This window comes from Apteryx rowi, unplaced genomic scaffold (genome assembly GCF_003343035.1).
Source record: "Apteryx rowi isolate R43461 unplaced genomic scaffold, aptRow1 scaffold_108, whole genome shotgun sequence".
Taxonomy (NCBI): Eukaryota; Metazoa; Chordata; class Aves; order Apterygiformes; family Apterygidae; genus Apteryx; species Apteryx rowi.
In genome coordinates this window covers 1722059-1746368 of record NW_020447286.1, presented here as the reverse complement: position 1 = coordinate 1746368, position 24310 = coordinate 1722059, and the positions used below count along the sequence as shown (strand labels likewise).

At 37.9% G+C, this 24310-nt stretch overlaps 1 protein-coding gene across 1 annotated transcript in view; it reads right to left on the bottom strand.

The window, feature by feature from the left end:
• The window catches only part of PCLO (piccolo presynaptic cytomatrix protein), a 371358-nt gene that overhangs the window by 175351 nt on the left and 171697 nt on the right, over positions 1 to 24310 (bottom strand). The window contains exons 6-7 of the mRNA XM_026071312.1: positions 18536 to 23600; positions 16145 to 18159 (exon numbers count right to left, since the gene is read on the bottom strand). Of these exons, the coding sequence (XP_025927097.1) occupies positions 16145 to 18159; positions 18536 to 23600 (7080 nt within the window). The remainder of the gene's footprint in view (positions 1 to 16144; positions 18160 to 18535; positions 23601 to 24310) is intronic.

The window sequence follows — 24310 nt, the reverse complement described above, 5'->3', positions numbered from 1 at the left end:
TTAGTATTTATTTAAGGCAACCACAACAACATTGCTTAGCAGAAATATTTTGACCCTAAACCAGAATTAATGCTTAAAGGGGCTCAGGCTTAAAAAGCATTCATTTATTTCCCTTTGAGTTGAGACTGACAAAAGGTTGTTATTTAGTGTCAGTCATGCACTGATTTTAGAGCTTTGGACAGACCAGGATAGAGATGACCAACTCATCTCCCATAATGAAGGTTATTGTTAACAGTATTTCATTTCTAAATCATCTAGGCAGGAAGCTGACATGGTTTTTGCAATAATTTCATATGACAGCATTTATGTACATCCATAAACAAGATTGAAGAACCTTGCCCATAAGTAATACTTACAGAACCAGCTGTTTCAGTATTTCAACAAGAAACATGAAATTCTTTAGAATTCTTATGGAATCTGAATGCACAGTAATCATTCTAGCACATCACTGTACACATAATAGGAGCCAGGCTGGCTGAATAGTGATGAAGATTATCTCGACCGATGAATCATTGATGCCATTTACTTCTCAAGGCATTATCTATGAGCTCTGTGTATTAGTGTGCAATTCCTTATCATGTTGTTTGAACATCAGTTTGCACATACGTACTAAGTACTGAAGTCATAATGAAACATTTTTATCTGCTCTTCCCTCTTTCTGGAAAACACTAAATGACTTTGTATCTGACTGTGGCCTAAAATTATAACCTAATCTGCTTTTCTACCACAATCCCAATTCCTTCTTATAGCCTTTTACAAATTATATATTCAAGAAATATAACAACTACAATACTATAGTATAATGATAGTTTCAGAAACATAAAATAACTAAAAATTAGAAAGTGGAATACATATCCACTATATTTTAACTAGTTTTTACCTATTTTTAGAATAATTAAAACTCAAGACCAAGTCATGAGGAACCCATTTGAACAAAGGTCTCCTACAGAAAAGCAAACCTTGAGCTCTTTGTAAGACTTAAAAGAAGACTGAAGATGAGAAAAAAGGTGATGCTACTACTTTTTCACATGCTCACAGATCTGAGCCAGAGCATAAGATCAGGCTGATCCATCCAAGAGAAATATCCTCAACAGCTATGCTCATGAAGCAGCATAACAACACAATTCTCCTATGCAGCAATTCTGAAAGAACACAGAAAAAACACTGCACTACTTTATATATGAGTCATATACATGGGGAATACAATCTACGTTTTGTCAAAAATCTTGTGTTTTTTGTAAAAAGTATTTTTTTTTGATTAAATCTCCTGCTTACCCCAAGAAGGGTAAGCACCCAAGTGATTTGAAACCCACCTTATTTGGAACCCATTGTGCTGCCCACTTCAGAATCATATAATATGAGAAAATCTCTGCTGCAAAGAGCTTTCAAAAAGAAGACAAAGTGTACGTCTGTACAAGCAGACTCTCACACACTTTTCATCTGTATTCCAAGCTATGAAACTCCACCTTTGGTTTGCAAGCTGGAGATACATTTCTTCCAGTAAGTTCTGCTGATAATAATTCTGCAGAAACAGTTATAGAGCCTCACAATAAAGCTGGTTCTATCTCAGCAATAATGTTTGCAAAACACACCCAATTGCCATCAGTTAAAGATTACATCTGTCTATTGAGTCCTTGCAACCTGTAACTGTAGTTTCTAGCTGCTACATCACAACGAATAATAATTTTAAAAATGACAAGCAAGATATTTTATCAGTAGTGGCAATAATAAATTCAGTTATGCAAATTAAAGAAAGGACAAACCTATGAAATGGAGATGCTGAGAAAACACCTATTTGCATAATATATATTAACTGAATTATTGAAAAAGGGCTCATCAATGTGAAAACAAGTCCCCTTCATTTGCTTCCAAGGTCAAAAGGATACACAGCATTTTTCAGTGTAAGTGTTGGCTGCAGAGCTTAAAACTCTCTGACAAGCCCTTTTCTTGGCCCCTGGTTCTATGAGATATAAAAGTATCTTAGAAGGGAATATGGACAGTGCAATGATAGTGATCTCTTATTGACATAATATATTTAGATAAATCAGTTCCTGACTTCTTACATTGTCTGCTTTCTCTAGGTGTTTTATTGCTCTTCTTCCTGTCATCAATTTTTGTCATGTGTCCAACTGTGAGAACCTGTTCTCTACTCTGATAGTACACATTTAATTATTCAGATGATGTGGGCTTTCCACTTCACTTGGAGACAGGGGAAAGGAACTGAGTGAATAGTGACGAAACAGCACATCCAGAACGAGGACAGGCACCCCTTTCCTCAGATCTGAGCAACAGAAAAAGAGAGGCTCTCAAGGAAATGCACCCTTGCAGCGTGGTCCTCAAAATACATGGGTTCAGAGAATTAAAACTAAAAGCTCTTTGCGTAAGGTCAGCATGTGGGATAAGAAGGAATTTCCTTACAATAGCTGGGAGCAACAACAGTGTTGTAGTGTGGAGAATAAATGAGGAGAGAGGTCAGGTTCAAACTAGGGCCCTAATATTAAAGACAGAAATCAATATAACAGCCACGCAGCACTGGGAGCTACCATGACAAATACAATAGCATGTATATAACAGTGTTTGTCCAATACCTAAGACTTTATACCTGATTAGACTGTTGCTAATTGAAACAATGATAAATAATGCTACTGACAAGAGTAATAGTAACTGGAAAATAACGTTTTGAGAAGGCCTGTGACCTCCTATTTCCAGTCTGTGTGAATGGATTGCAAACAAGATGAGAAGATTTATTTCACATGTAATGCTTCTAATGTCCAGAAAATTGCTAAAAAAACATAAGAAATTTGAGAAGTGCAAAAAAACCATAAGAATATCCTCATTTAAGAGAAATATGTTTAGATTTCAAAGTAAACTGCTTCCTATATGAAAACTAAGTATAGGAGAGAAAAACAGCCTGTTAAAAATGAAGCAGCAGGTTTTGGCTTGGATTAAAATTTTCTTGCTTTCAAGGGAGTGTAGCATCAGACTATTGACTAGGCCTGCCCCTAAGGAAAACGCTCTGGAGAGAGTCGGAAGAGGATTTATTCAGTAGAAGAAGATTTAACAAGACAAAATAAGAATAATTAAGGAAAATAAAGAGACTAAGCTTGATACTAGAAAAAACTACCTTTTGGAAAGACTTTTTAGTCTTTGAAATAGTGTCCCTGGAAAGAAAATACTTTTAACTCAAAACAGGAGAAAATAGTAAGTCTGGAAAAAAGAAATAATCTTGCACTGGCCTGAGGAGGGGAAGAAAGAAAAAAAAAAATTGTTGGCCTGCATTTTTTTCCCATTTAAAGATTAAAACTATTAGAAAAACTATTTCCAGTACATTTCTTAAAAGATCTCTTATGAGAGATCTTTCTTGTTCCACCTTGTTTCATAATTTTTTCTTCATTCCAATGTCTGTGAAACATGATGTATCAATATGGGTACGGTATATGCGCAGAGTAAGTTGCTAGACAATAATAAAAATAAAATTACAAACATGATGCAAAAGAAGCCTTCTGCAATCTCAAAAGAAGCCTTCTGCAATCTCAACTATTCTTTTAAAATCTCCAGTTTGATACATAGCATTCAGAGCTATTCCATATATTGAGCCCCTGCTTGGGCTTTGAAGCGAATGGAGCTGACTATCATTGCCTGTCACTTCCCACCACTTACTGCACTGTCTGCATTGTCAATACTTCTAGAACGAGCCAACTGGAAATTCTTCCCCATTAGTAAAAACATGTTTTCAATAATATTTTCAATAGGATGAAAACTTAAAAAACACTTTCTTTTTTTTTAATCTGGACAAGAAAAAATGTGTTTTGGAAGAATCACTGTCTAATTTTTCAGTTGGCAGGCTGCCAGAGGCTCATTTTCACTTTCGCTCCATAGGCAGCTGGCAAGTTACCACTTTATTTTTTTCAATTATACAGAATTTCTTTTTTTCGTTTTTTGCATGTGCAAACTTAAACTTTTCCAGCATAGAATTCAGATTTAATGAAAGGGGAATTTTCTGATAGCATTAATTATTTCAAAGTATAATCATTTAAATGGACCTTCCTCCCTATTTCCCACATTCTATCAAGTCTAGGATTCCATTTTGGATAATAGTCAAAACTGAGAACTTCTGCTTCAAAGAAGGTGCAAAAAACCCCAAACCAAACCAAAACAAAAAAAATCCTTTCCTAAGTGGAAATAGTGGAATAATCAGCTCAGAGGAGAAATTTTATTCTAATTTCCTCAGGGTATGATCCAAGGCTCATTGAATTAATGCAGTGTACCATTAACTTCAGGGAATTTTATATGAGCTATCTAGTTACTGTCTTCTACAACAATCTCTGAGCTCTAAGCACAAGCTTCAGGCTTGAAAAGCCAGTGGAAAGGCTCCGATCTGAACTTAAGCCATCATAATATGTCACAAAGGGTTCAGAAGCAATACTGGCTCAGTAATTCCGTTTGTTTTTTCCTTTGTTTGCAAAACACCCTTCAGAAAAGCCATTTTGATTTTACTAGTTAAAAAAAAGGGGGGAAATGTTACTTCAGTAACACTGTCACAATCTTTTTGGTTTTCTTTGACGAGCTCTAGGGCTTTTTATTTGTGGCCAAATGATGAAGAAATGGAAATAAAGATAAAAATGGGTCCTCTGCCTGGGTTACAGTGCTCTCAGACAAGCTATGTTCAAATAGGCTGTAAGAACATAAAGATGCAGAGCAGCCTACACTATTGCTGACAAAAGACTGACTTTTACTGCCTAAAGAAATGTCTGGAGGCATTACTATAAAACTCTCTATACTACTATATCACTGATCAAATGAGCAAAGGACAAAAATCAGTGATTCCTTTCCATTCTTCATAGAAGTCTATGATATTTCAGCTGCGGATTATAACTCTGGTATCATAAAAGGAATATCAGTATGATGTAAGTGATTAACCCAGACAGTAACTTTTCTGAAAAGTTAAAGCTGATTTCAGCTTTAACTCGAACAAGAAATTTCAGTTTATTTCACTGTTACCATCTTACATCATTTATATACAGCAAGAACACAACCATGAAAGAGCACAACCATAAGCTTATGAAGTAAATGTTACTTACAAACTACCTTATGATCTCCCAAGGCTTATGTCACAACGCTTTATGAATGCTATACGACTATGGAAAATAAACCCTGAGGCTCAAACTCATCTTCTCCATATTAGATCTCAATTTTAGGTGGAAAAAATGCCACTCTGATTCACCCTGTCTACCACTTGTCCAGTCTACCTTTCCACCTTTGGCGACTGCCAACTGTCTAAATCCAGTATTTGTCCAGACTTAGAGAAATCAGTACAGTTATATTTCTTATCTGTCACACACAGAGGAAGTTCCCAGCATTCAAACTGCCTTCAAGCCTTCCTGCATGCTTGTTATTTATTTTCAAAACCTGTCTTTAATTTTAGTCAAGGGGACCTAATGGCTAGCCCATCTACCCTATTTGGAATTTACAGTCCTAAACCAGGAAAAAGGCTTGCTGGGCACTGTAAAAGCACAAACACACTCAATGCTTGTGCTGGATTTTGCATTAGCCAACAGCTTGAAAAGTGAGTAAGGTGAGATAATAAAATCTATACTTTTATGGGAATCACTTAGATTGGATGAAAGAAGGTGTCAGAGAGGGACCAGCTGGGAAAAAGAAGTAGGGTTTAGCAAGAAGATTAAAGAGAAGATATGGGCAGATGGAGAATGTGAATAGAAATTGAACCGAGACCTGAATTCAGTCTGTACAGAATGCAAAAAGCTCTGGAGGAGGAGAGCCAAAATACAGACTTCCTCTGTAGACTCTTACAGAGAGATAGGGAGAGGAAGAATTTGAAGAAGGAAATGTCATGGTCTTAATCAAAGTTTCACAGAGCTGTTGAAGCTAGTCCTGTGGCAACATTTCAGACTTTTCCCTCTATTTGGAGTTTCTAAACAGCAGGCTTAGGCATCATAGCACTGAGCAAAGTGGCCACTGTCTTGGAGCCTCATTCTAAATGCAGGGACTGTAAGTACACACCATTACGGACTCATCTCCCTGAGCTGACGTTACAGCACGTAAATAATTTTCCTGAGTTCCTGTGCCAGATACACTAGAAAAATTTACCCCAGTTCCATTCCTTCTTGGTAATAAAATTGGCACTCCTGGAAATTATTGTGACAAACTGAACAGAGAAGCCAAGGACTAAAGACATGAAGACAAAACTGTCCTTTAATTGGCCTCTCCAGATTGGAGAAGTATTTACAGGTTAGCATCTGAAAGTCTGAATTGGTGTCAACAAAGCCAAACTTGTTCTGTAAATAACAGGTTTGTCCGTACTATGATACCCATTTGTCAAGTAGCCATTCACCTTAAAAACATGTTGGGAGAAACTGGAAACTCGGAAACACAATTATTTTTTCCATGACCCTTCAGTGAAATAAATGAACACTGATGAGTTCATAATTTTTTAAAATTGAGCTTAGGCACCTAGAAAATAACCTACAATGCTAACTCTAAGTTCCCTATTTTGTTGTGTAGAACTGATAAAAGCACACTAGTACATCAGCAAAGAACACACTGTTTTGAATGAGAGAAAAAGCAGGAAACATAGGATGAGAGACTTGGAGGACGTGGTCTCACAGCAGGCTTTTCATGTGACCAAAAGTAGTCTCATTCATCTAAAATTCCCCTGTAGTCAATGAACAGAAATGGGTGGGATTAGTCACATTTTAAAGTACAAATATAAAGCAGGTAGATGAACTGTTGGAACATTTCTTCCTGCAGACTTTAACAAAAGCCTACAGCTGCGAGCTCAGATATGATCTTTCACACCATCAGTCTAACATGAGCTGTGCCCTTTCCTACCTCTCATACCTTAACTAGGTAGCCTCCGTCCCTGTGGCAGTCTAGCAGGAAGCCAGGCGCCTCTCTAGGCTTCTGAAGAGAAATGTAAAGGAGGAAAGTAAAATGGGGAGCAAACGCCACTTACAGCTAAGGCATAGAAGGAACAAGACAGGTGCCATTTAAGGTATATGATTATGGCCTTTCTTTGTTTCGGTTTCCAATCTTACTAATGAAGAACTGTATCACTGAGGTCACTGAGATTATAGAGTCTCATAAGGTGGTTAGCGGTTAGTTTATTCCAGCAGTCTGTGACAAATGCTGGATGAACACAAATTAACAGCAACGATGTTGATGTTAACGTCTAACAAGAATCATGAATGCTAAAGAAAGTTGTATTTAATTTTAGAATTCACTTTTTAAAGCTAATTCTATTACTCATACCGCTCAAGATAGTTTCGACTTGGAAGGGAAATTAGACATTTAGGCTATCCCTTTATGTTATACCAAAGATTCAGATAACACAATCTCACTAAAATATCTTGATTCTAAACCATCTGTGCTATGGCAATTAGAATTTTTTTTCTTTATATCTGCTAAATATGCCATGCCACTCAATCCCTTTTCCTGCCCCCAGGGGACATGAAGAGTGGTTAACAGCTAACCTATTTACAATAACATTTTACACGATGACAGGCTATTATCTTGTCCAGCTCTGGTCTTCTCCTTTCTAGAGCAATAAAACAAGACCCTTCTGCCTTTCATCAAAGGTTTCATTTTCTTAGTCTTTTATCCTTTCTCTTTTGCTCCCCACTGAATTTCTTCAGCCTCTCTAACTCTTAAGTGGTGCTGACCAAAAAAGGATGTAGTAGTCTAGTTTAAGCCTCACCAACACTGAGCAGCATAAAAAAATTACTACATATATCTTATATATAGGCAAGTTGTTAACAGTTCCAAAGAAGACCACTGGCTTTTGTGCAAACACTTCACATTTTGAGTCATATTAAGTCTGGACTTTTGCTATTACACCCGGACATTTTCTGTACTATAATTGCCTAAACAATTGCATTTCATATGTACCTAAGTCTAATCTTTTTGACTGTTTCTTTACTGTGTGTAGTGCCTGTGTCATTACTGAATTTGATTTTAGGTCATTCCAGGTGGCTCTGAATGGCAATCCTGCTTTCCAAGTGCTTGGAACTCTTTCTATTTGATTTGGTCTGCAAATGATATAGAAGTGCCTTTCCCATACTCCAAGTTGTAATTAAATTATTAAAGAAGAGTTAAACAAATCCTTCTCTGTCCCCACTTAAAACTTCCTTCCAGTTTGACAGTGACCAGTTTGACCTGAAGTATCTACTTCCAGCAGGCAGATGGAAGGTAAACTGATATTAAAAATAGCAATTTCAATAATATTAGTTTATCGATAAATAATGTTATGCTGGGGGAGCAATTAGTTTAAAGAAGTTCAGTAAAAGGGACTATTTTGTCAATATTTCATAATACTTACATTCAATTTTGCAGTTCAATATGTAACCCATAAGCCTACACCTAAACTCTTAGGTTCATTCACAACTGCAAATGCAGCGGTTTACTTTAACAAATTCTCTTTAATACACAATCACTGACTTGGAAAACAAATGTCTGAATGGAAGGAACAGAAGGTAAACATATGAATGTTTGTGACCATGGTATTATGGGGTATTTCTAGCTCTGTATATGTTTTTCTTAGGAGAAAAGGTACAGTTTAGAAATTTTCAGTATCTCATATGATAAAAATCAATTAATCAGAGATAAGTACATCCCTGAAGAAAGTACACCCTGCTATAAGTTTTTAATGGAGATGCAACCCTTTAAATAAGAATTTAAAGTTGTTTTGAGTTGATTCTAAAAAAAAAAACAAAACAAAAAACAAAAACAAAAAACACCTACAGAGAATTTTAAATGCAATGATTTGTGTTAAAGGAGCATTCTTGAAGTTTTAAGATAGAAACTCCATTTGCGGAAGAAAAGTAACCACTCATAGAATGGAGAATATAGATGCATACAGAACACCTTTTTGCTGCTCTGATTATTGTGTTGTATTTAATTATTTCAGATCATAAGTTTTGGATGTGCTGAGTCCTTTTTTAGTAACCTTCATATAGAACATATGAGGCATCATGTTTTTTGCCAGTCTTGGATCACTTCCAAGCAACATTTAATCACATCTGGCTGATTAAGATAATATTTTAAGAACTTTGTTAAATATTTAATATTTGAATCAAATGATGGGAAAAAGTGTTGGAACTAAAGCTCTCATTTTGTTATGAGATGAAGTTTGGAGCAGGTACCAGGTTACTAATTTGTCAAGAAAAATCTCTTGATTTTTTCTAGTTACTGCATATTGGTTCAGTTTGGAGGGAGGATTTCGCATGTAAAAATAGATTCCTTCTGGAGGAAAATAAATTGGAAGCTCTATTCCAAATGTATATCAAATGTGCTTAAATCCCAGTAGGGGAAAAACAGTCCTAACCAATGACTAGCCCTTTGGACAACTTCAAACCACAGACTGAATCTAGTCCAATGTAAATCTCCCCAGCTACTTACAGTATACTTGTAGAGGCTTTAGTATCAACTGCTTTGATCTATTCATCTGCTTTTATTGTACCAAGTGACTTGCTGATACAGGCACAGGCAGTGTTTCCTTTCTAAGAAAGATTTTATATCTGCTAGTCTTCTGCTGATGTCCATTTTCTCAGGACAATATGACTTTCCTGTTTTAACAGCTGCTCATGAAACAGTGGACAGAAAAAAGTGCTAGAAACCAAACTTACCTGCAGAACAAATGAGAGAAACTCTCTTTAGAGTTCAGTTGAGTTATTGCTTGATCATCTAAGATAAGCAGACAATTATACTAACAGAATTTTTCCTCTCCTATTTACTCAGAGAGAGCAAACTAAAGTATTACCTGGCTTCACAAGAGAGGAAAGTCTGAGCCAAAACAGAGGTGAAGTGCACCCAAACTTACTGGTGCTCCTCTCATTCTCCAGTGCCTGCTTGATTCCACTGTATATATTTATATGCTGTGTTTATTATTTTAAAGCAGGGAACATTGTATTGGCCTCTCCTCACACCAAAAATTCAAGGTATTCCTAGAATGGAGACATGTGGATAGATAATCAAGTCAGCTGGAAATAAGTGGAAAGAGATTATTGTACCTTCATTCTTCCCTGTCTTTTATGGAAGATAAAAAATTGAGGATTGGGGTTTTTTTGGGGAGGGGGGGGTTGCTTTTTTAATGTCTAGTTGAGAACTTTCTAAGAGGAAGACAGATGAGCTGTCAGCAGGTGAGAAAAGGCCCAAGTGACAGAAAGCCTAGGTTCTTTGTCAACTCTATGCCATAAATCTCATGCTTTATAAAAGACTGTGAAGGATCCACTTTGAAAAGCCGAAGACTGCAGATCATACTAATTTTCTGTTATGCATGAGTATCCCTTCATTGAATAGAGATGGTGTGAAATAAAGTAATATAAAAGTTGCAAGAAATTCAGACTGACCCAGTTAAATGTTTTTTAGAAAACAATATTTGCATGATACATTGACCAAATGTGGGGTATTCTGTTTTGAAGATCTGACAGATGGAAAAAAGATGCCTCATTTGAGTCACAAAAAAGTTATTCCAGAGGGTTTCAAATACAGCACAGGAAGTAATAGCTTGACATGCTAACAGGGCTCTAAATTGTAAATACTTTAAGCCTTTAGTGGAAAAAGTGATCTTAAATCTAGCTAATAATGTGTAGTTAAGGGAAAAGATAGGTAAGTCCTGTTTTACTGTTTACACAGGACTTGTTTCTAGATATTAGTGAGATCCTAACTTTTCAACTCAGTTTCAACAGAATTTGCTTGAAATATAAGAAAAAGAAGAAGGAGGTGTGCCAGGGGAATGCAAGAATCATTGGCTTTTGCCTCCTGATGCTTTGTTCTATTGGACTGATATTGCTGTTTACAATATCTCTTAAAAGGACATCTAGATGGTAAGAGAGATTAGTTCTGAGAACATGAAGCAGGAAAACCCTTTCAAAAGTGATTTAATTGATAACAGAGCTTAAGCCCCATTAAGAAAATTTAATAATATTTAAGCTTTTAGGTGCTTAAGTCACTTCTGCAAATGCATATAACCTCTTGAAGTATTTAGGATCTATTGAAAATTATATCAATGGAAGGAAGGGAGAAAGAAAAAAATCCCCTATCACGCCTTTCTACAAGTTATTTGTTGATTTGGTTTGAAAGCACCGGAATGAGGAAGCACCACATGCTTATGTCCATGATGCAGAGACAGGCAGAACCATTGCTCTATGTCCCTACTTCCATCATGGGTGACAGAATGCAAATGGTGCATGTCTAGCAAATTAATAATCTCTCCCCTTTCTTCAGAAAAAAGGAAAGAAGGGTGAGAGGGGGAAAAACGAGTGGCATATAAAGGTTAATAGGATAAAGAAAACCAGGCTTATACATGCCTTGTTGCAGCTAGAATGAGCACAACCGAGCAAGCAAGCATTTGACTGCTGGTATTCAAGTACCAAAGGAAGTCAGTGTGAGAGAGAACATCATTTTCTTTAGATTGCTGGCCTGAATTCAATCTCAAAAGGTCTGCTGTCCATAAACACTGAACAAGCCTCACACGTAGCTGCAGGGCACTCTTCAGGAAAGTAAGAACCTGGGTGCCTATCCAGGCCCAGCGTGGCTAAGCCTGTTAGCATACTGTCCGGCAACCCAGGTAGGCTGCACGCAGGTTGCATGCAGACCGTATGAACCATGCAGACTGCGGTCCCCCCAGACTGCTCTTTAAGACTGGTGCATGCGCAGCCAAAGTGATGGACCAGTGTCACCAGTGCCACTAATGCCCAAACAAGTTTCATTAAACCTCAGCCCACAGATGTCATTTAGTTTTCTTGGAAGCAAAGAGAGAAACTTGTACTTTAAATCTGTGTTACTCTTACGTCAGACTACCACCAAAGAAGAAACATACGTGGTTCCTCACTCGACACCCTTCTGTACTTAAAGTGAAACCCAAATGGCAGCTGTTTCTGCAAAAGGTAATGAAAGATAGCTTTTACAGAAAAGAAGATGCTCTTCCTTTCTTATGGACTGGATTATGGGACTGAAAGGCAAAATTACAGCCACTAAAGTAAGTCTTTTGCTACTACAACCATGTGACCACATATCTCACAGACCACAGAACAATCCTGAATACTTTATAATGAATACAAGAGCTATAACAAAGAACCAAACCTTAATTCTACTGGGAGCACCTACCCAGTTTCTTCTCCCCAGTTCCCAGACTTACAGCACACACCTGACATAGGAAATGACAGCCCAAACTCCTGAAGTCTTAAAGTTTTAAAACTGGAAAGAGCTGAAAACATATCCTTATAAATGAAAATATCAAATGACTTCTAACATGTAATGTTAATGGAACTATTCATAATAAATACAGCTCATCTAAACATAGCATATGGCAATGATTTACCCAGATCATAAGTAATGCTGCTAGTGATGAAAATGAGGACTCATGTTGCTATTAAAGTGATATGGACAAGGTGGAAATGTCAACATATGAAAGAGAAATGTTAATAAGACGAATTATATTAACTTGGTTTTAAACTAAGAATAGTGATAAATCATAGAGAACAATATTTACTGCATTCTGTAATTTACATTTCCATTTATTATGCATGTGTATTAATAGGTACTATATATCTGAGCCAACACTTTCAGAGTTGTTGCTTGGTGCTTTTTAAAATCAATTATCAGGCCTCTAGGGGCTTGGATGAGTATCCTATTTCAACGCTATAGATGATAAAACACAGATTAATGTGCTCCATTCTAATTCTTTCCAAATTTATGTCCCTTAAAAAACCTGACACTTTTAAAATCAGTTAAAAAAAAAAAGACTTCTGTTCTTACTACAACAGTAGATGAAGTCCTACAATTTTTACCTAAATAAAGAATCAGTCTTTTGGGATCTGGCTTGAAATCATTATCCTTCTTACTATAATATGAAGATTTGAATCACATTTGCTTTACAATTGCAGTGAAAAATGCAGCAATTCATGCCAAACAAAAAATTGGAGAAAAGTCTCTATTAACTCTCCTAATAAACAGATTGATAGAATTTGTTTGGAATGTTGAAGCTTAAATATACAATTTCTACCCAGAAGCTGACAGGTTGTTGACAGAGGTGTCTTTGCATTAGTTTCACTAATACGGACACTTCTGCTTAAGCTTTATGCACTGCTTAGCTGTATATGTTGTGTGTGTGTCAGTTCATGTGCATGATCTTGCTTCAGTTTAGTTGAGCAAGCATTTTACATCTGAAGGCAAGGGGAAGACAACTTCCACCTTTGAATACACATAAAGAATGTGTACTGGTGCTGAAGTTGACTGTGACTGGCACGTGACTTGATTCTGTGATCCATTGGTGTAAAGTTATTTCTTTATTAAACTAGTCAGGTACTCACAGTTTCTTCTTGCTGCTGAATGGATGAATTTCTCTCACCACTTCCAAACTCCACTAAGGTTTTCTAGTGCCTTCATGGAAACCTTGCCTATTGCTTTGCATGCACCGTGCTGCATGATATTCTAACAAAGGCAACACTGAGGAGCCCATTGCCCATTGCCACTGGGTGTTCAAGCAGCACAAAGCTTATAACACCCGAAAATTACAGGTATCTGTGTAATATCGGTTCTAGATGGGTGGCTTCCAATGCTCTTCTTTGTGAAGGTAACTTACTGCTCACAATTTTTCCTGGACACAGCTACATTTGATTACTAATATATATCACAGAACTGCACACCATTTAAGAACCACCAAAGGAAACCTAATGGAAAGGAAGACTTTTATTTTGGATTAAGGGGAAGCTATGTTCACTCTAGCATTCATGGCAATGGGAACAGATACTACCATAGACAGTAAACGGAAATGTAATGCAAACATAACTTGTTGTCAAAAAAAGAAATATGCTGTCAGTGAAAGCAATATTATTTGGATACTTTTTATAATGTGATTAGCAGAATATTTTTCAGCCTTTCACTTACATTAGATTGGAAAAAACCCATTTTAATAATTTCCTATAAAAGACACATTAAAGCAGGACATAAAATTGTATTTAAAGCAGAAGTTGTAAAAAGTTCAGATATCATTCATCATCTTATTCACATTTTACGTAGTCTTTTTTCCTGAAATATTATAATAAATACATTCTACTATGAAAGAAGTATATGCATGATGAAAATGCATTACCTGAAGAACCAGGCATTATTTCACTGCCATCTTCAAAAAGAGGCCAATTTCATTCTGACCCCTTAACACCCACTGATTGCATAAGGATCAACTCTTTTGTTAAATTGTCATTAAAAAAAAAAAAAAATCTGTGAAACATATGCATGAACACATGAATGCCCTTTTCTCCTGCAATGTGTATGAAGGGGACAAAGATATAACCCTGAAACAAGAACTATTAAGAAGTTTTACAGAGCAGTTCCCCCACCATATGCCACATGACACAGCTAGTGCAGCCCCCTTTATACTCATGGAAATTTTTTATTCTCCTTGCATTTGTCTACTTGCACCCCCATGTTCCAAAAAGTCCATCTATTCTATTTAGACTGTAAGTACTTTGAGACAGAGACTATTTGCTGTTTGGTGGCTATATACTTATAAGACCACTATAGCTCATTACTGGTTTGGCTCAATGCAAAATGGTAATAAGTAATAATGACATACAAGCCCTTTGTTTCCATGTCTGGATTAATGCATACTGCATGTTTTCAAACTCTAATGTAAAGGCCTTTAAACAATCAGGTCTCTATAGAATGTATCCTCATACGAAGTATAAAGTTCATATCAAATCCATATATATCTTTGAAATGTGAGCTGAATTATTTGTCTTCAATTATAGTTTCACTGTATTCCCAATTAATTTCTATTATACCTACCCTCCAAAATCTAGTACAACCCAATACTTCCTGACCTGTGAGCAATGTTCTTCAAGATGCTGTTCCAAGCCCTATACATGAAATTTAAGTGCTAATGCCACTGCTCACCACCCTATGCAAATCCTGCATCAGAGAATGATGTGGATGTGGAGTGCCAATGCCATGACTACAGTTTTCCCTTCTAACTTCAAAGTACTGTTTGACAACAGAAACAGTATAAGAAGCATTTAATATCTGCACATATGTGTGAAGCTGCAGAAACTGCTCACAGTTTGGGCCTTGGAGAGTATAACCTGACAATCCTGCAGTTGAAAGTCACCACAAATTACCTAAGGGACAATTCATTTTTCATTCTACCCAATCCTGTACAGGATAATCATTTATGTATTCATAGGTAACTAAACATAAAAGATAAAAATTATTAAAGAAAACCTAGAATGACAACTCTCACAGAACTCTCACAAAAAAAGCAACTGACCCTGCAGCTGACAGAATGGACTTGGACAAAAGGAACATATATATATATATATATTTTTTTTTACCAAGGCTACTTCTTCTCACCCGTAAAATAAAGGACTGATTCTCAGATCAGAAATCTTACTTCTTAAGGAAAAGGAATACTGCAGAAATGACAAACTTAAGTCCTGATGATGGAAGCCTCATATTGTTCAAAATTGCCTCCTCTGACCCCTTAAGAAATAGCCCTCAGCACTTCCATAACTTCTTTATAATCCTCCTTATCCAAAACAAACAAAGAAAAGGATTTGTGATATGAGACCTTTAGTCTGTGAGGGATAAAAGATGTACACACTGGGACACAAGAATACCCACCTACTCACTAATGGCAGGAAAACACCAGGGACAAAAAGGACAGCTGAACCAGGCAATTATAAATCTGGGCTTAGCTACATCTCAGAAGGCACATTCAGTAATTTCCTTGTAAATGCACCTCACACTGTGCTACAAGACCGGGGTGTCATATTATTAGAAATAAAATACATTTCATTTTCTGAAGAAATGGTAGTAATATTTCATTAGCAATTAATTACCATCAGAATCTTTAAGTGGCTTCCAAATTCTGAACAAGACCTTATTGTGAGGTTTTTTTGATCTCACTAAGACTGTAATTTGGATTCTGCTATTTTCAGACAAAGCAATGAAGGATATGTCCATTGCATTAGATAGAAGACATTCCTTGGGACTTTTCAGCAAGGTGTGCAAAAAGACTACATACACAGGTATTGCTAATGAGTTTGTCAGCCCTCATGCTGTACAGAAAATCGGCCATACAACTGTATATTAAAAAAGGAAAAAAAAAAAGAAAGCAAATACTTCTTACCATGAAACCCTCAGTGTACTGAAACTGAGCTCTGGAACTGTCTTCTGCTGTGGGACTCAGGGGCTTAGGATCAGACAAAGAGCGTTGCATCATCTTTGCCGTCTTTGGGCTTGATGGAGGAACCTTAGTAATGTCAGCATGCAGCATCTTCTGAGGGCTGATGTCATCAGTGATGGGTTTTTCATAGGGTACAAATGCTGACTCTATAACTTTGCTCGGTGAAATAGGTGAAATGGGTGAATAGAGAACTTTGGGAGATTTCGGAGGGGAAGGGACTACCTGTAATGTGGAGTCTGGGTGAAGGTGGGATGAGTAACCTATTTCTAATGGTGTTGGGCGTTTTTTATCTTTCTGAGGAGATGAAGCTGACAGGTATTGGGGACTTTGCGTATCTGACTCTGTCTCTGTTTGACATCCCAAACTTTCTCCTTTGTATGTCTTTTCTGGAGCTGAAATGTGCTTTATGATTTCAACCTTTGCATCCAATCGGGCCCTGATTGAAGGTGTTCTTATTGTTCCTACAGGTTCTGTTTGTACAGAAATCTCTGCCACTGTCTGAACTGCAATACTAGATACTTTGGAGAATTGTTTAGCTTTGTCTACCTCAGTCGTACTCTCACTGTATTTCCCTACACGAGACTTTCTTCTGGATCTGCTAGAAGGATCCCATTCATCTTGATCTTCGTCATCCGTCTGAACACTTGTATCAACACTCTTCTTAGTTCTTCGTCTCCTGTTTGTGTAGCCTCTGTCTGCTCCGTCTTCATCATCAGTTTGCACTCCACTGTCCACTATCTTTTTGAAGCACCTGGGCTCTTCTTCCAGAGTCTCCTCAATCTCCTCATATTGACCACGTAATTTTGGCATAGAACTTCTCTTTTTCAGCTGCTTCTCCTCTCTAACGTCAATATCCTTAAGTGACATTTCTGAAACGGAGCTTAGGATACCAGGCCTAGGTATATACTGGGTAATGCCATCAGACTGAACTGTATACCATGTTTGGCTTTGTGGAATTTCAATACCCAGTACTGCTGAAGCTGTAGTGGTTGCATCATCAGTAGGCCAAAACTGGCCATTTTCTGTTGTTGCATACTGTCCTTCCAAAAGTGCTTGATCTGTGGTAGTTTGTGGAGAGCCAGTTCCTGAAGGGTCATAGCCATATTGATATATTTGACGAATTTTTTGCTCCTCTAACTGTTGGTGGAGCTGTTGTTGAAGCTGTTGGAATTGTTCAAGTTGCAGTTGCTGCTGGGCTAATGTTTCTTGTCTCATCATTAACTGAGCTTGCCGTTCCTCTTCTTGCTGAAACAAGAGATGGTGTTTCATGGATTGCAGTTCCTCAAGCTTTTTTTGCACCATAAATTTCTCTTGTTCCCTAAACCTTTGAATTTCCTGACGTTCCCACTCCAGCTCTTCAGCAAAGCGCTGCTGCTTAATTTTCTCAAGCTCAAGAAGTTCACGCTCCAAATCAAGTTGCTGCTGTTTGCCTTCTTCAGGGGCAATGAGAAGTGCAACTTCATCTTCGATTACATTTGTATAAACTTCAGATGCTGTAGTTAAAGCAGGTATCAAGTTGGTTGGCTCAGTGGTAATTGCTTCTATACTAAGAGGTGGCAACCCTGTCTCAATATCAATGGCAGTAATCGCACTGTCTTTTTCAGCTGCCACTGTGGTCAAGAAACTGTATGATCTTGGGAGCGGTTGATTCTGTTGCAAAGTTGATAATGAGGGCACTGAGTCAATTGTTTGGAGAGTAGATAAATCTCTGACAGTTGTACTGAAAATAGAACCAGGTTGCGTAGTGATGGCAAATGTTGATGGGATTGGAGTCGCTACTGAAGAATAAACAACACCATTGGATGATCTTAAAACACTTCCAACACCATATGGGGAACTCAAAGACGATACCATTCTTGCTTGGGAATACTGTGGTGTACTGATCCCGATGCCAGAAATCACCTGTCGAGTCTCTGGATAAGCACCAGTGGTCTTGCTTGAGTAATCCATAACCTCACCTGAAATTACAGGGCAAAGTTACAGTCCAGTCCCACAAAAGAATGCTGCTTTGTGGATTCTGAAAGTCATCCCATCTTGATGAATTAAATGGGAAGGGGAAACTGCATGCAAATCTTCAGGTTAATGATCTACCTTAGATGTGAGGAAAACAGCATTTCTGAACATGCAGGCACATGCAGGCACCTCTGTGCAAAACACATATGTAAAATGAAGAAATGAAATACATGTGTAATCCAGAATAATTTGTCACACTGTCCAAAAGAAAACAAAGCAACAGAAGGAGGGGAAAAATAATAATAAAAAATCATCCTGAAATGAGGTGAGGAACATCATAATTATATTTCAAAGAAAGATCTGCTGCTGTGTCATACTGACCTGTAGTAACTCTTCCAGAAGTAAGATCTACTGCTGCATCAGTTGCCCCAACTCGATAATCAAAGCTATTCTTGCTTTTGTATGCAAACAGTCCAGCTTCTGATAAATTTGTGTCGGACATAGATGGTTTCATACCTCCTATTCCTCGGTAACCATATGACCCTGAACGATCATACTGATAATGGTCATCTCTGTAACCAAAACGATCTTCAGGAAGCGTAGTTGGAGGTTGCTGTGCTGTACAGCTCCTACCAAATGGCAATTTATAAACCATATCACAGCAAACAGCTCTTCTACCTGCAGTCAGATCAACAGGCTTTTCATCATCTTCTATAACTGTAGTTATGATACCTGAAGTAGTTTCATCCATTGTTACCACTGTTCTGTGGGATTTTGTAGTGCTAAGGTCAACTGCTCCACTCTCCATTGGCTCCTGAGAAGTGGAGAGATCAGTCCAACCATTTGTAACACCAACAGGAGGTACAGTAACAGGCTTCGTAGTAGCCCATGTCACTGCATGTGCTGAAGTACCTAAGGATAAATTTATTGGCACTTCATCTCTACTTGCAGGGAATGCCTGGCTGCCTGTTACTCTGTATGCAGGCTCAAAATGCTTTGATGTTGTTAGCTGCAGTGGAGTTGTCATAGCATGTCCCAGATCCACAAGGCTCTCTGTACTGGCAGAGTAGCTTACAGTGGCAGTGCAGGTCATTACAGTTACTGTTTCAGTGACTACAGAGAGAGAAGGTTCTGCAACACATGCAGTGCTAAGATTTATTATAGCTGGTTGGACAGTACTCACTGGCCGCCCACATGTATCACTTGCTGGCATTTGCCTTCTTACATCCAGCGAAACAGCAGACAGATCCATACAGCTGTCTCGCATTTCGATATCCATTTTACTTAAAGTGCGAAGATCAATGACATCACCCAAAGGATGGAATCTTCCATTCTCTCTGTACCTGTGTTGATCCACTATAGGTACTGGCTCTGGAGGTATAGTAATAGAGACACTACCTAAACCAACACTGGGCACCTGGCCTTTAACTGCAGACACTGCGGTCTTGGCTAGCTCTGTTGTTATTACTTCTGTTTTTGAACTAGGTACTTTTTCAAAAGTTGATTGTGTTGTGACAGGAACAGCTTGCAAAGCACCTGAAATGTACATACTCTCATCTGTCATACTGTGAATTTCCATAGCTTTCATGGATGGAGTAAACACTGGTTGCATAGGTTGGGCAATCTGTTCTTTAGAAGGTGCTTCTAAAGGCCAACTGGTAATAGCCTGACTAGTTATAGCTTCTGTGGGAGTTCCAGGCTCAGAAGGCAATGTGATGACAACATAGGTTTCCTGTGACGGTTTTGTCAACCTTGGCGAAGATTTGTTAGAATGTGGAGACAAAGGGGAAGTGGGAGATGTTAATTTGTATTCAGCTGAAGAGACCAAATTCAGAGTCATACTTGAAGTCAACGGCAGACCTGTTGGTTTGGGTTGTGTTTCTGCTGGCTTATGAACAGCTATTGGGAGCGGAGGAACTGCTGGTTTAGGAGCAATTGGAGGTTTAGTTACTTCAGTGGGCCTGTGACTAAAAACAAGTCCTGCTGGAATGGAGGATGGTTTGGGTGGTACAGGAGGTGGTGTTGGGGTGTATGTTTTTGTGATAGGTACCACATGATTCTTTAAAACAGCTGCGGACTCTACTGTTGTGACTGAAGGTACCACTGTGGGAGCTGTTGTCACTGGAGTCTTAACCTGTGGCTTCTTTTTGGGATAAATAGCTGGCTTGGGTAAAATAGGTGGAGGTAATGGTGGGGGAGGAGGAGGTGGAGGTGGAGGAGGAGGTGGAGGTGGAGGTGGAGAAGGTTGTGCAGGAGAATCCAAAGAAGAGCTTCTGAAAAGCGAGAATACTTTGGATGTTACAGTAGGAGCTGAGGAAGGCACAGAGACCGTGGTGGTCTTACTTACAATACTGGGAGTAAGTACAGAAGACGTTGCTGGTGCAGGCTCTGTAACTGGAACTGATGCTATACATATGGATGGTTGCTTGGATGTAGCACCAGTCAAGTTAATCCTTGTCATATCATGACCCAATTCTTTGCGTGAATCTTCATGATGAATTTTGATAATGCCAGCCTCTACTGTACTTTTAATTTTTCTAGCTGCATCCTTTTCTGCTTTGGAGGTACCAAAGGCAGTGGAATCAGTTGCATATTGCTTGGGCTTTATAACTGTAGTTGCCACTACTGAAGGTGCAGTTTCAGGAAAAGAAATTACAGCTTGATCCACACTCTTTGTATCTGATGCTACAGCTGGCTTTTTAGTGGCTCTGGCAACAGAGGCATAAGGTGGGCTCACTTCAGAATACTCTTCTGTAGATGTTAAGGGAACTTGGATTATCATTCTGACATCTTCAGAATCTCCTAGCTTACTTAGAGCATCTGCTGTATCCACATAACCTGTGGTTGCACTATCTATAGGTGATGAACTATCTGTGGTACAAACTGAAGATGTAGATGATGTCAAGGAAGCTGCATCAGAAGGTAAAACTGATGCAGCACCTTCTGATGCCTCAGAGTATGTCAACATTGATGTTTCATGAGAAATTATTTCTTGAATTTCTCTGGTATAATCTGTTAAGTATTCATCTTCTATTTCCTCTGTCGTAAAATGCTGTGTTATTTTAACATCTGGAATAGAAAGTGCTGCACTACTGGCAGATGATACATCTGAGATTGCTGAAGTAGTGCTTGATGTTAAAGATGTACTTTCCACTATTTCTCCACCAGTAGATACCTTTATATCAGATGCAGGAATGAAATCTGAAGCTGGCTGAGTTGGACTGGACCCGGGGGTTAGCTGCATTCTCTGTCGTTTCATAAGCTCTTCGTAAGCAGCTTCCGCATCTAACAATTGCTTTTCCTCAGTGGTTGAAGTTACCACACTGTCTAATACAACTATTTCATGACTTTCTGGGATTATATAAGAACTAGAAACAATATCTTCTTGAGGCACAATTGAATGCAAAGGCTCTATATTATAGTAGTCTTTCTGTAGATCAGTAATTTTCTGTGGTTCTTCATAAATCTGATCTGAAGTTCTTATTTTTTTCTCTTTTCCTCTCTGCTGTATATATTCATTACTCTCATCCTGCCTCATTACAAGATTAGTATCAATAGTTCCATTGTAAGCATCCTCTACTAAAGATTCATAAATATAATCCTCTATTAGCATTCCACCATATAAAGATTCTTTTTCAAATACTTCATCTTTTTCATTTGCCATTTGAAATGGCTTGGACTTGTGGGTCTTGTGCATCATCTCCTCATATACCTCTTCAGCGCTTTTTAATGTCTTTGGACCACTTTCTTCTTTTGGGATTCCAATAGATTGTTCATCTGTTGGAGAGTATAAAGAGACAGCAGTAGGCAATTTGTAAACTTTTTGTACTTCTATTATTTTTTCTGGACTGATTTCAAATCCTTCAGGATCTGATTCAATACTAGGTGAATATTCAGAACAGGAAGACCTGTGCAGTTCTTCCATTTCTGCTGCCTGTCGTAATTCTTCTGTTGGAGATGCATCTTCAATGGGAGAAAGATTACTTGGGGGAGTCTTTGGACGTTCCCTTCTTCTCTGAGCTCTTAGTTCATCCTTGTCTTTTTTAGATTTTTTGCTAGAACTTTTTCTCTGTTGCTGTTCTAACTCACGTTGCTTCTCTTGTTCCTTTAGAAGCTCTTCCTCTTCCCGTAGCTCTTCTTCTTCTGAAGAATCTTCAATAGTTGGAAGAAGAGGACCATGTGATCGATGCCTGGCTTTGCGCTGTTGTTTGCTTTCCCCTCCCAGTTTTTTGTGACTAGGACTGCTGTCGCTGTCTTCATCAAGTGATGACACTGAAGTAGGAGATGTACCTGGTGTGAAACTAGAAGCATGTAAACTAGAAGACCCTTCCCCTCTAGATCTATCTTCTGGAGAATCTGTAAGACTCTCCATCTCTAGCTCTGGCTCTTCATCAAAATACAAAATACCCTTCTGTTGTTCAGATGCCTCAGAATATTTGTTTGTTATTGTACTATTTAATTCTATTGTTTTGAAACGCCGAAGGCCTCCTCCTCCAGTTACAGTAAGTTCTTCATTGTCTTGACTTTTAGTTTCCCTGTATTTTGGTTCTGGGCTTTCATCAAAAGTCTCATCATCATCATCATGCCATGAATGTCGTCTTCCTGCATCCTCATCATAGCTTGCACTACTTTTCCGTGTCATTCTCCTATGTTTTCCAGCTGTTCCTTTGGCTTTGCTTTTCACTTCTTCTTTCTTTTGGCTTTCAGTGACACTGATCTCTTTGAGCTGATTCCTAATAAATTCATCATCTTCAGAAGCTGAGGCATCTTCATCAGCACTCATCTCTATAATCTGTTTTCTAATGAAGTCTTCCTCATCACCTGACCCCTGACTGTCATCTCGTTTGTACTCATCACTGCTTGAAGAACCAACACTAGCTCTTCTTTTTCTCCTTGGAACAGGTGAGTTTTCACTCTCACTGCTGTCCTCCACAGAATCGTAGCGTTGTCTTCTCGCTGATGTGTCATCTCCATCTTTTTCCTTGGAGTCTTCCCGTGAGGGAGTACTTTCCTTGCCATCTTCTGCAATGAGTTCTTCATCTTCTTGAATGTCTTCTACATCCTCTTCATCTGAACTGTAAGATTCTGGAGTAATTGGCAAAGGCTTTGTTTTATGCTGATCCTTTGACTGTTCACCATATGTTTCACGAAGTTCTTTGTTTTTAACAGATTTTTCCTCAGCAAATGTACTTGCCTGAGCCTCCAAAATAGACAGGACAGTACTTTCCAACTTAGCTAGATCTGAGGGGCTTGGTGGACTTTCTTGTGAGATAGTATCTTTTTTACTAGGTTCTCTGAGTAAATCCTTTTCATCACTGGGAATGTGACTTGGAATTTCACCAAGTGAACTTGATATCCCATCAGAAGAATACCCGGTGTCACTCAGACCTTGTGGACTTTTCTGTTGCTGAGAGCTTGATGTCTCTGATTTCTCATCCTCCTTTTCCTAAAAAAATAAATACATATGCGTGTGTATATATTTATATATGAATTCTTAATGTCTCCAGGCAATTAAACATGTTCTCTTTTTCTAAAAGATGAGTTAATGTCTCAGATGAAAAATTATGATGACAAGAAGAATTATATTAAACCATAAATAACTGAACACTAATTTTGTTATGCAAAGCTACTAAAACAATACAAAAAGATACTCAAATTGTGATTTTTTGTATTTAATCGAATTACACTTTGCATGGAAGTTCATGCTGACAACTGATTTTACCAGTTGTAGGATGATCTTTTATTTTCAAATATAAACAAACACTATGTATATATTTTTTTCAGAACACTTTCTCATTATAATCTATCACTTGTTAATATATGCATGGGACAAGTTTTTTGAAGGTTAATTTAAATGAGGATTTTAATTACCTAAGTTACAGAACTGCCTACATAGTTCTAGATAGAAAGAAATACAGATTGCCAAATGTCAGCTGCCAGTATTTCTGGGGTCTGCTCCATTTTTTTGTCCATTTAACCTTTTACACTTCTCTATCGATACTTCAATCTCAAATTTTGGACCTTTGGTTTCATTTTTCTAGTTTAAGTGTTACACATTGTAGCAGGCAACAGAATATATGGAATACTGAAGTGTGAGTTAAAGCAATCTGGAATGTCTCCATACCAACGATTTGGCACTGTGCAAGTATTTTCTGA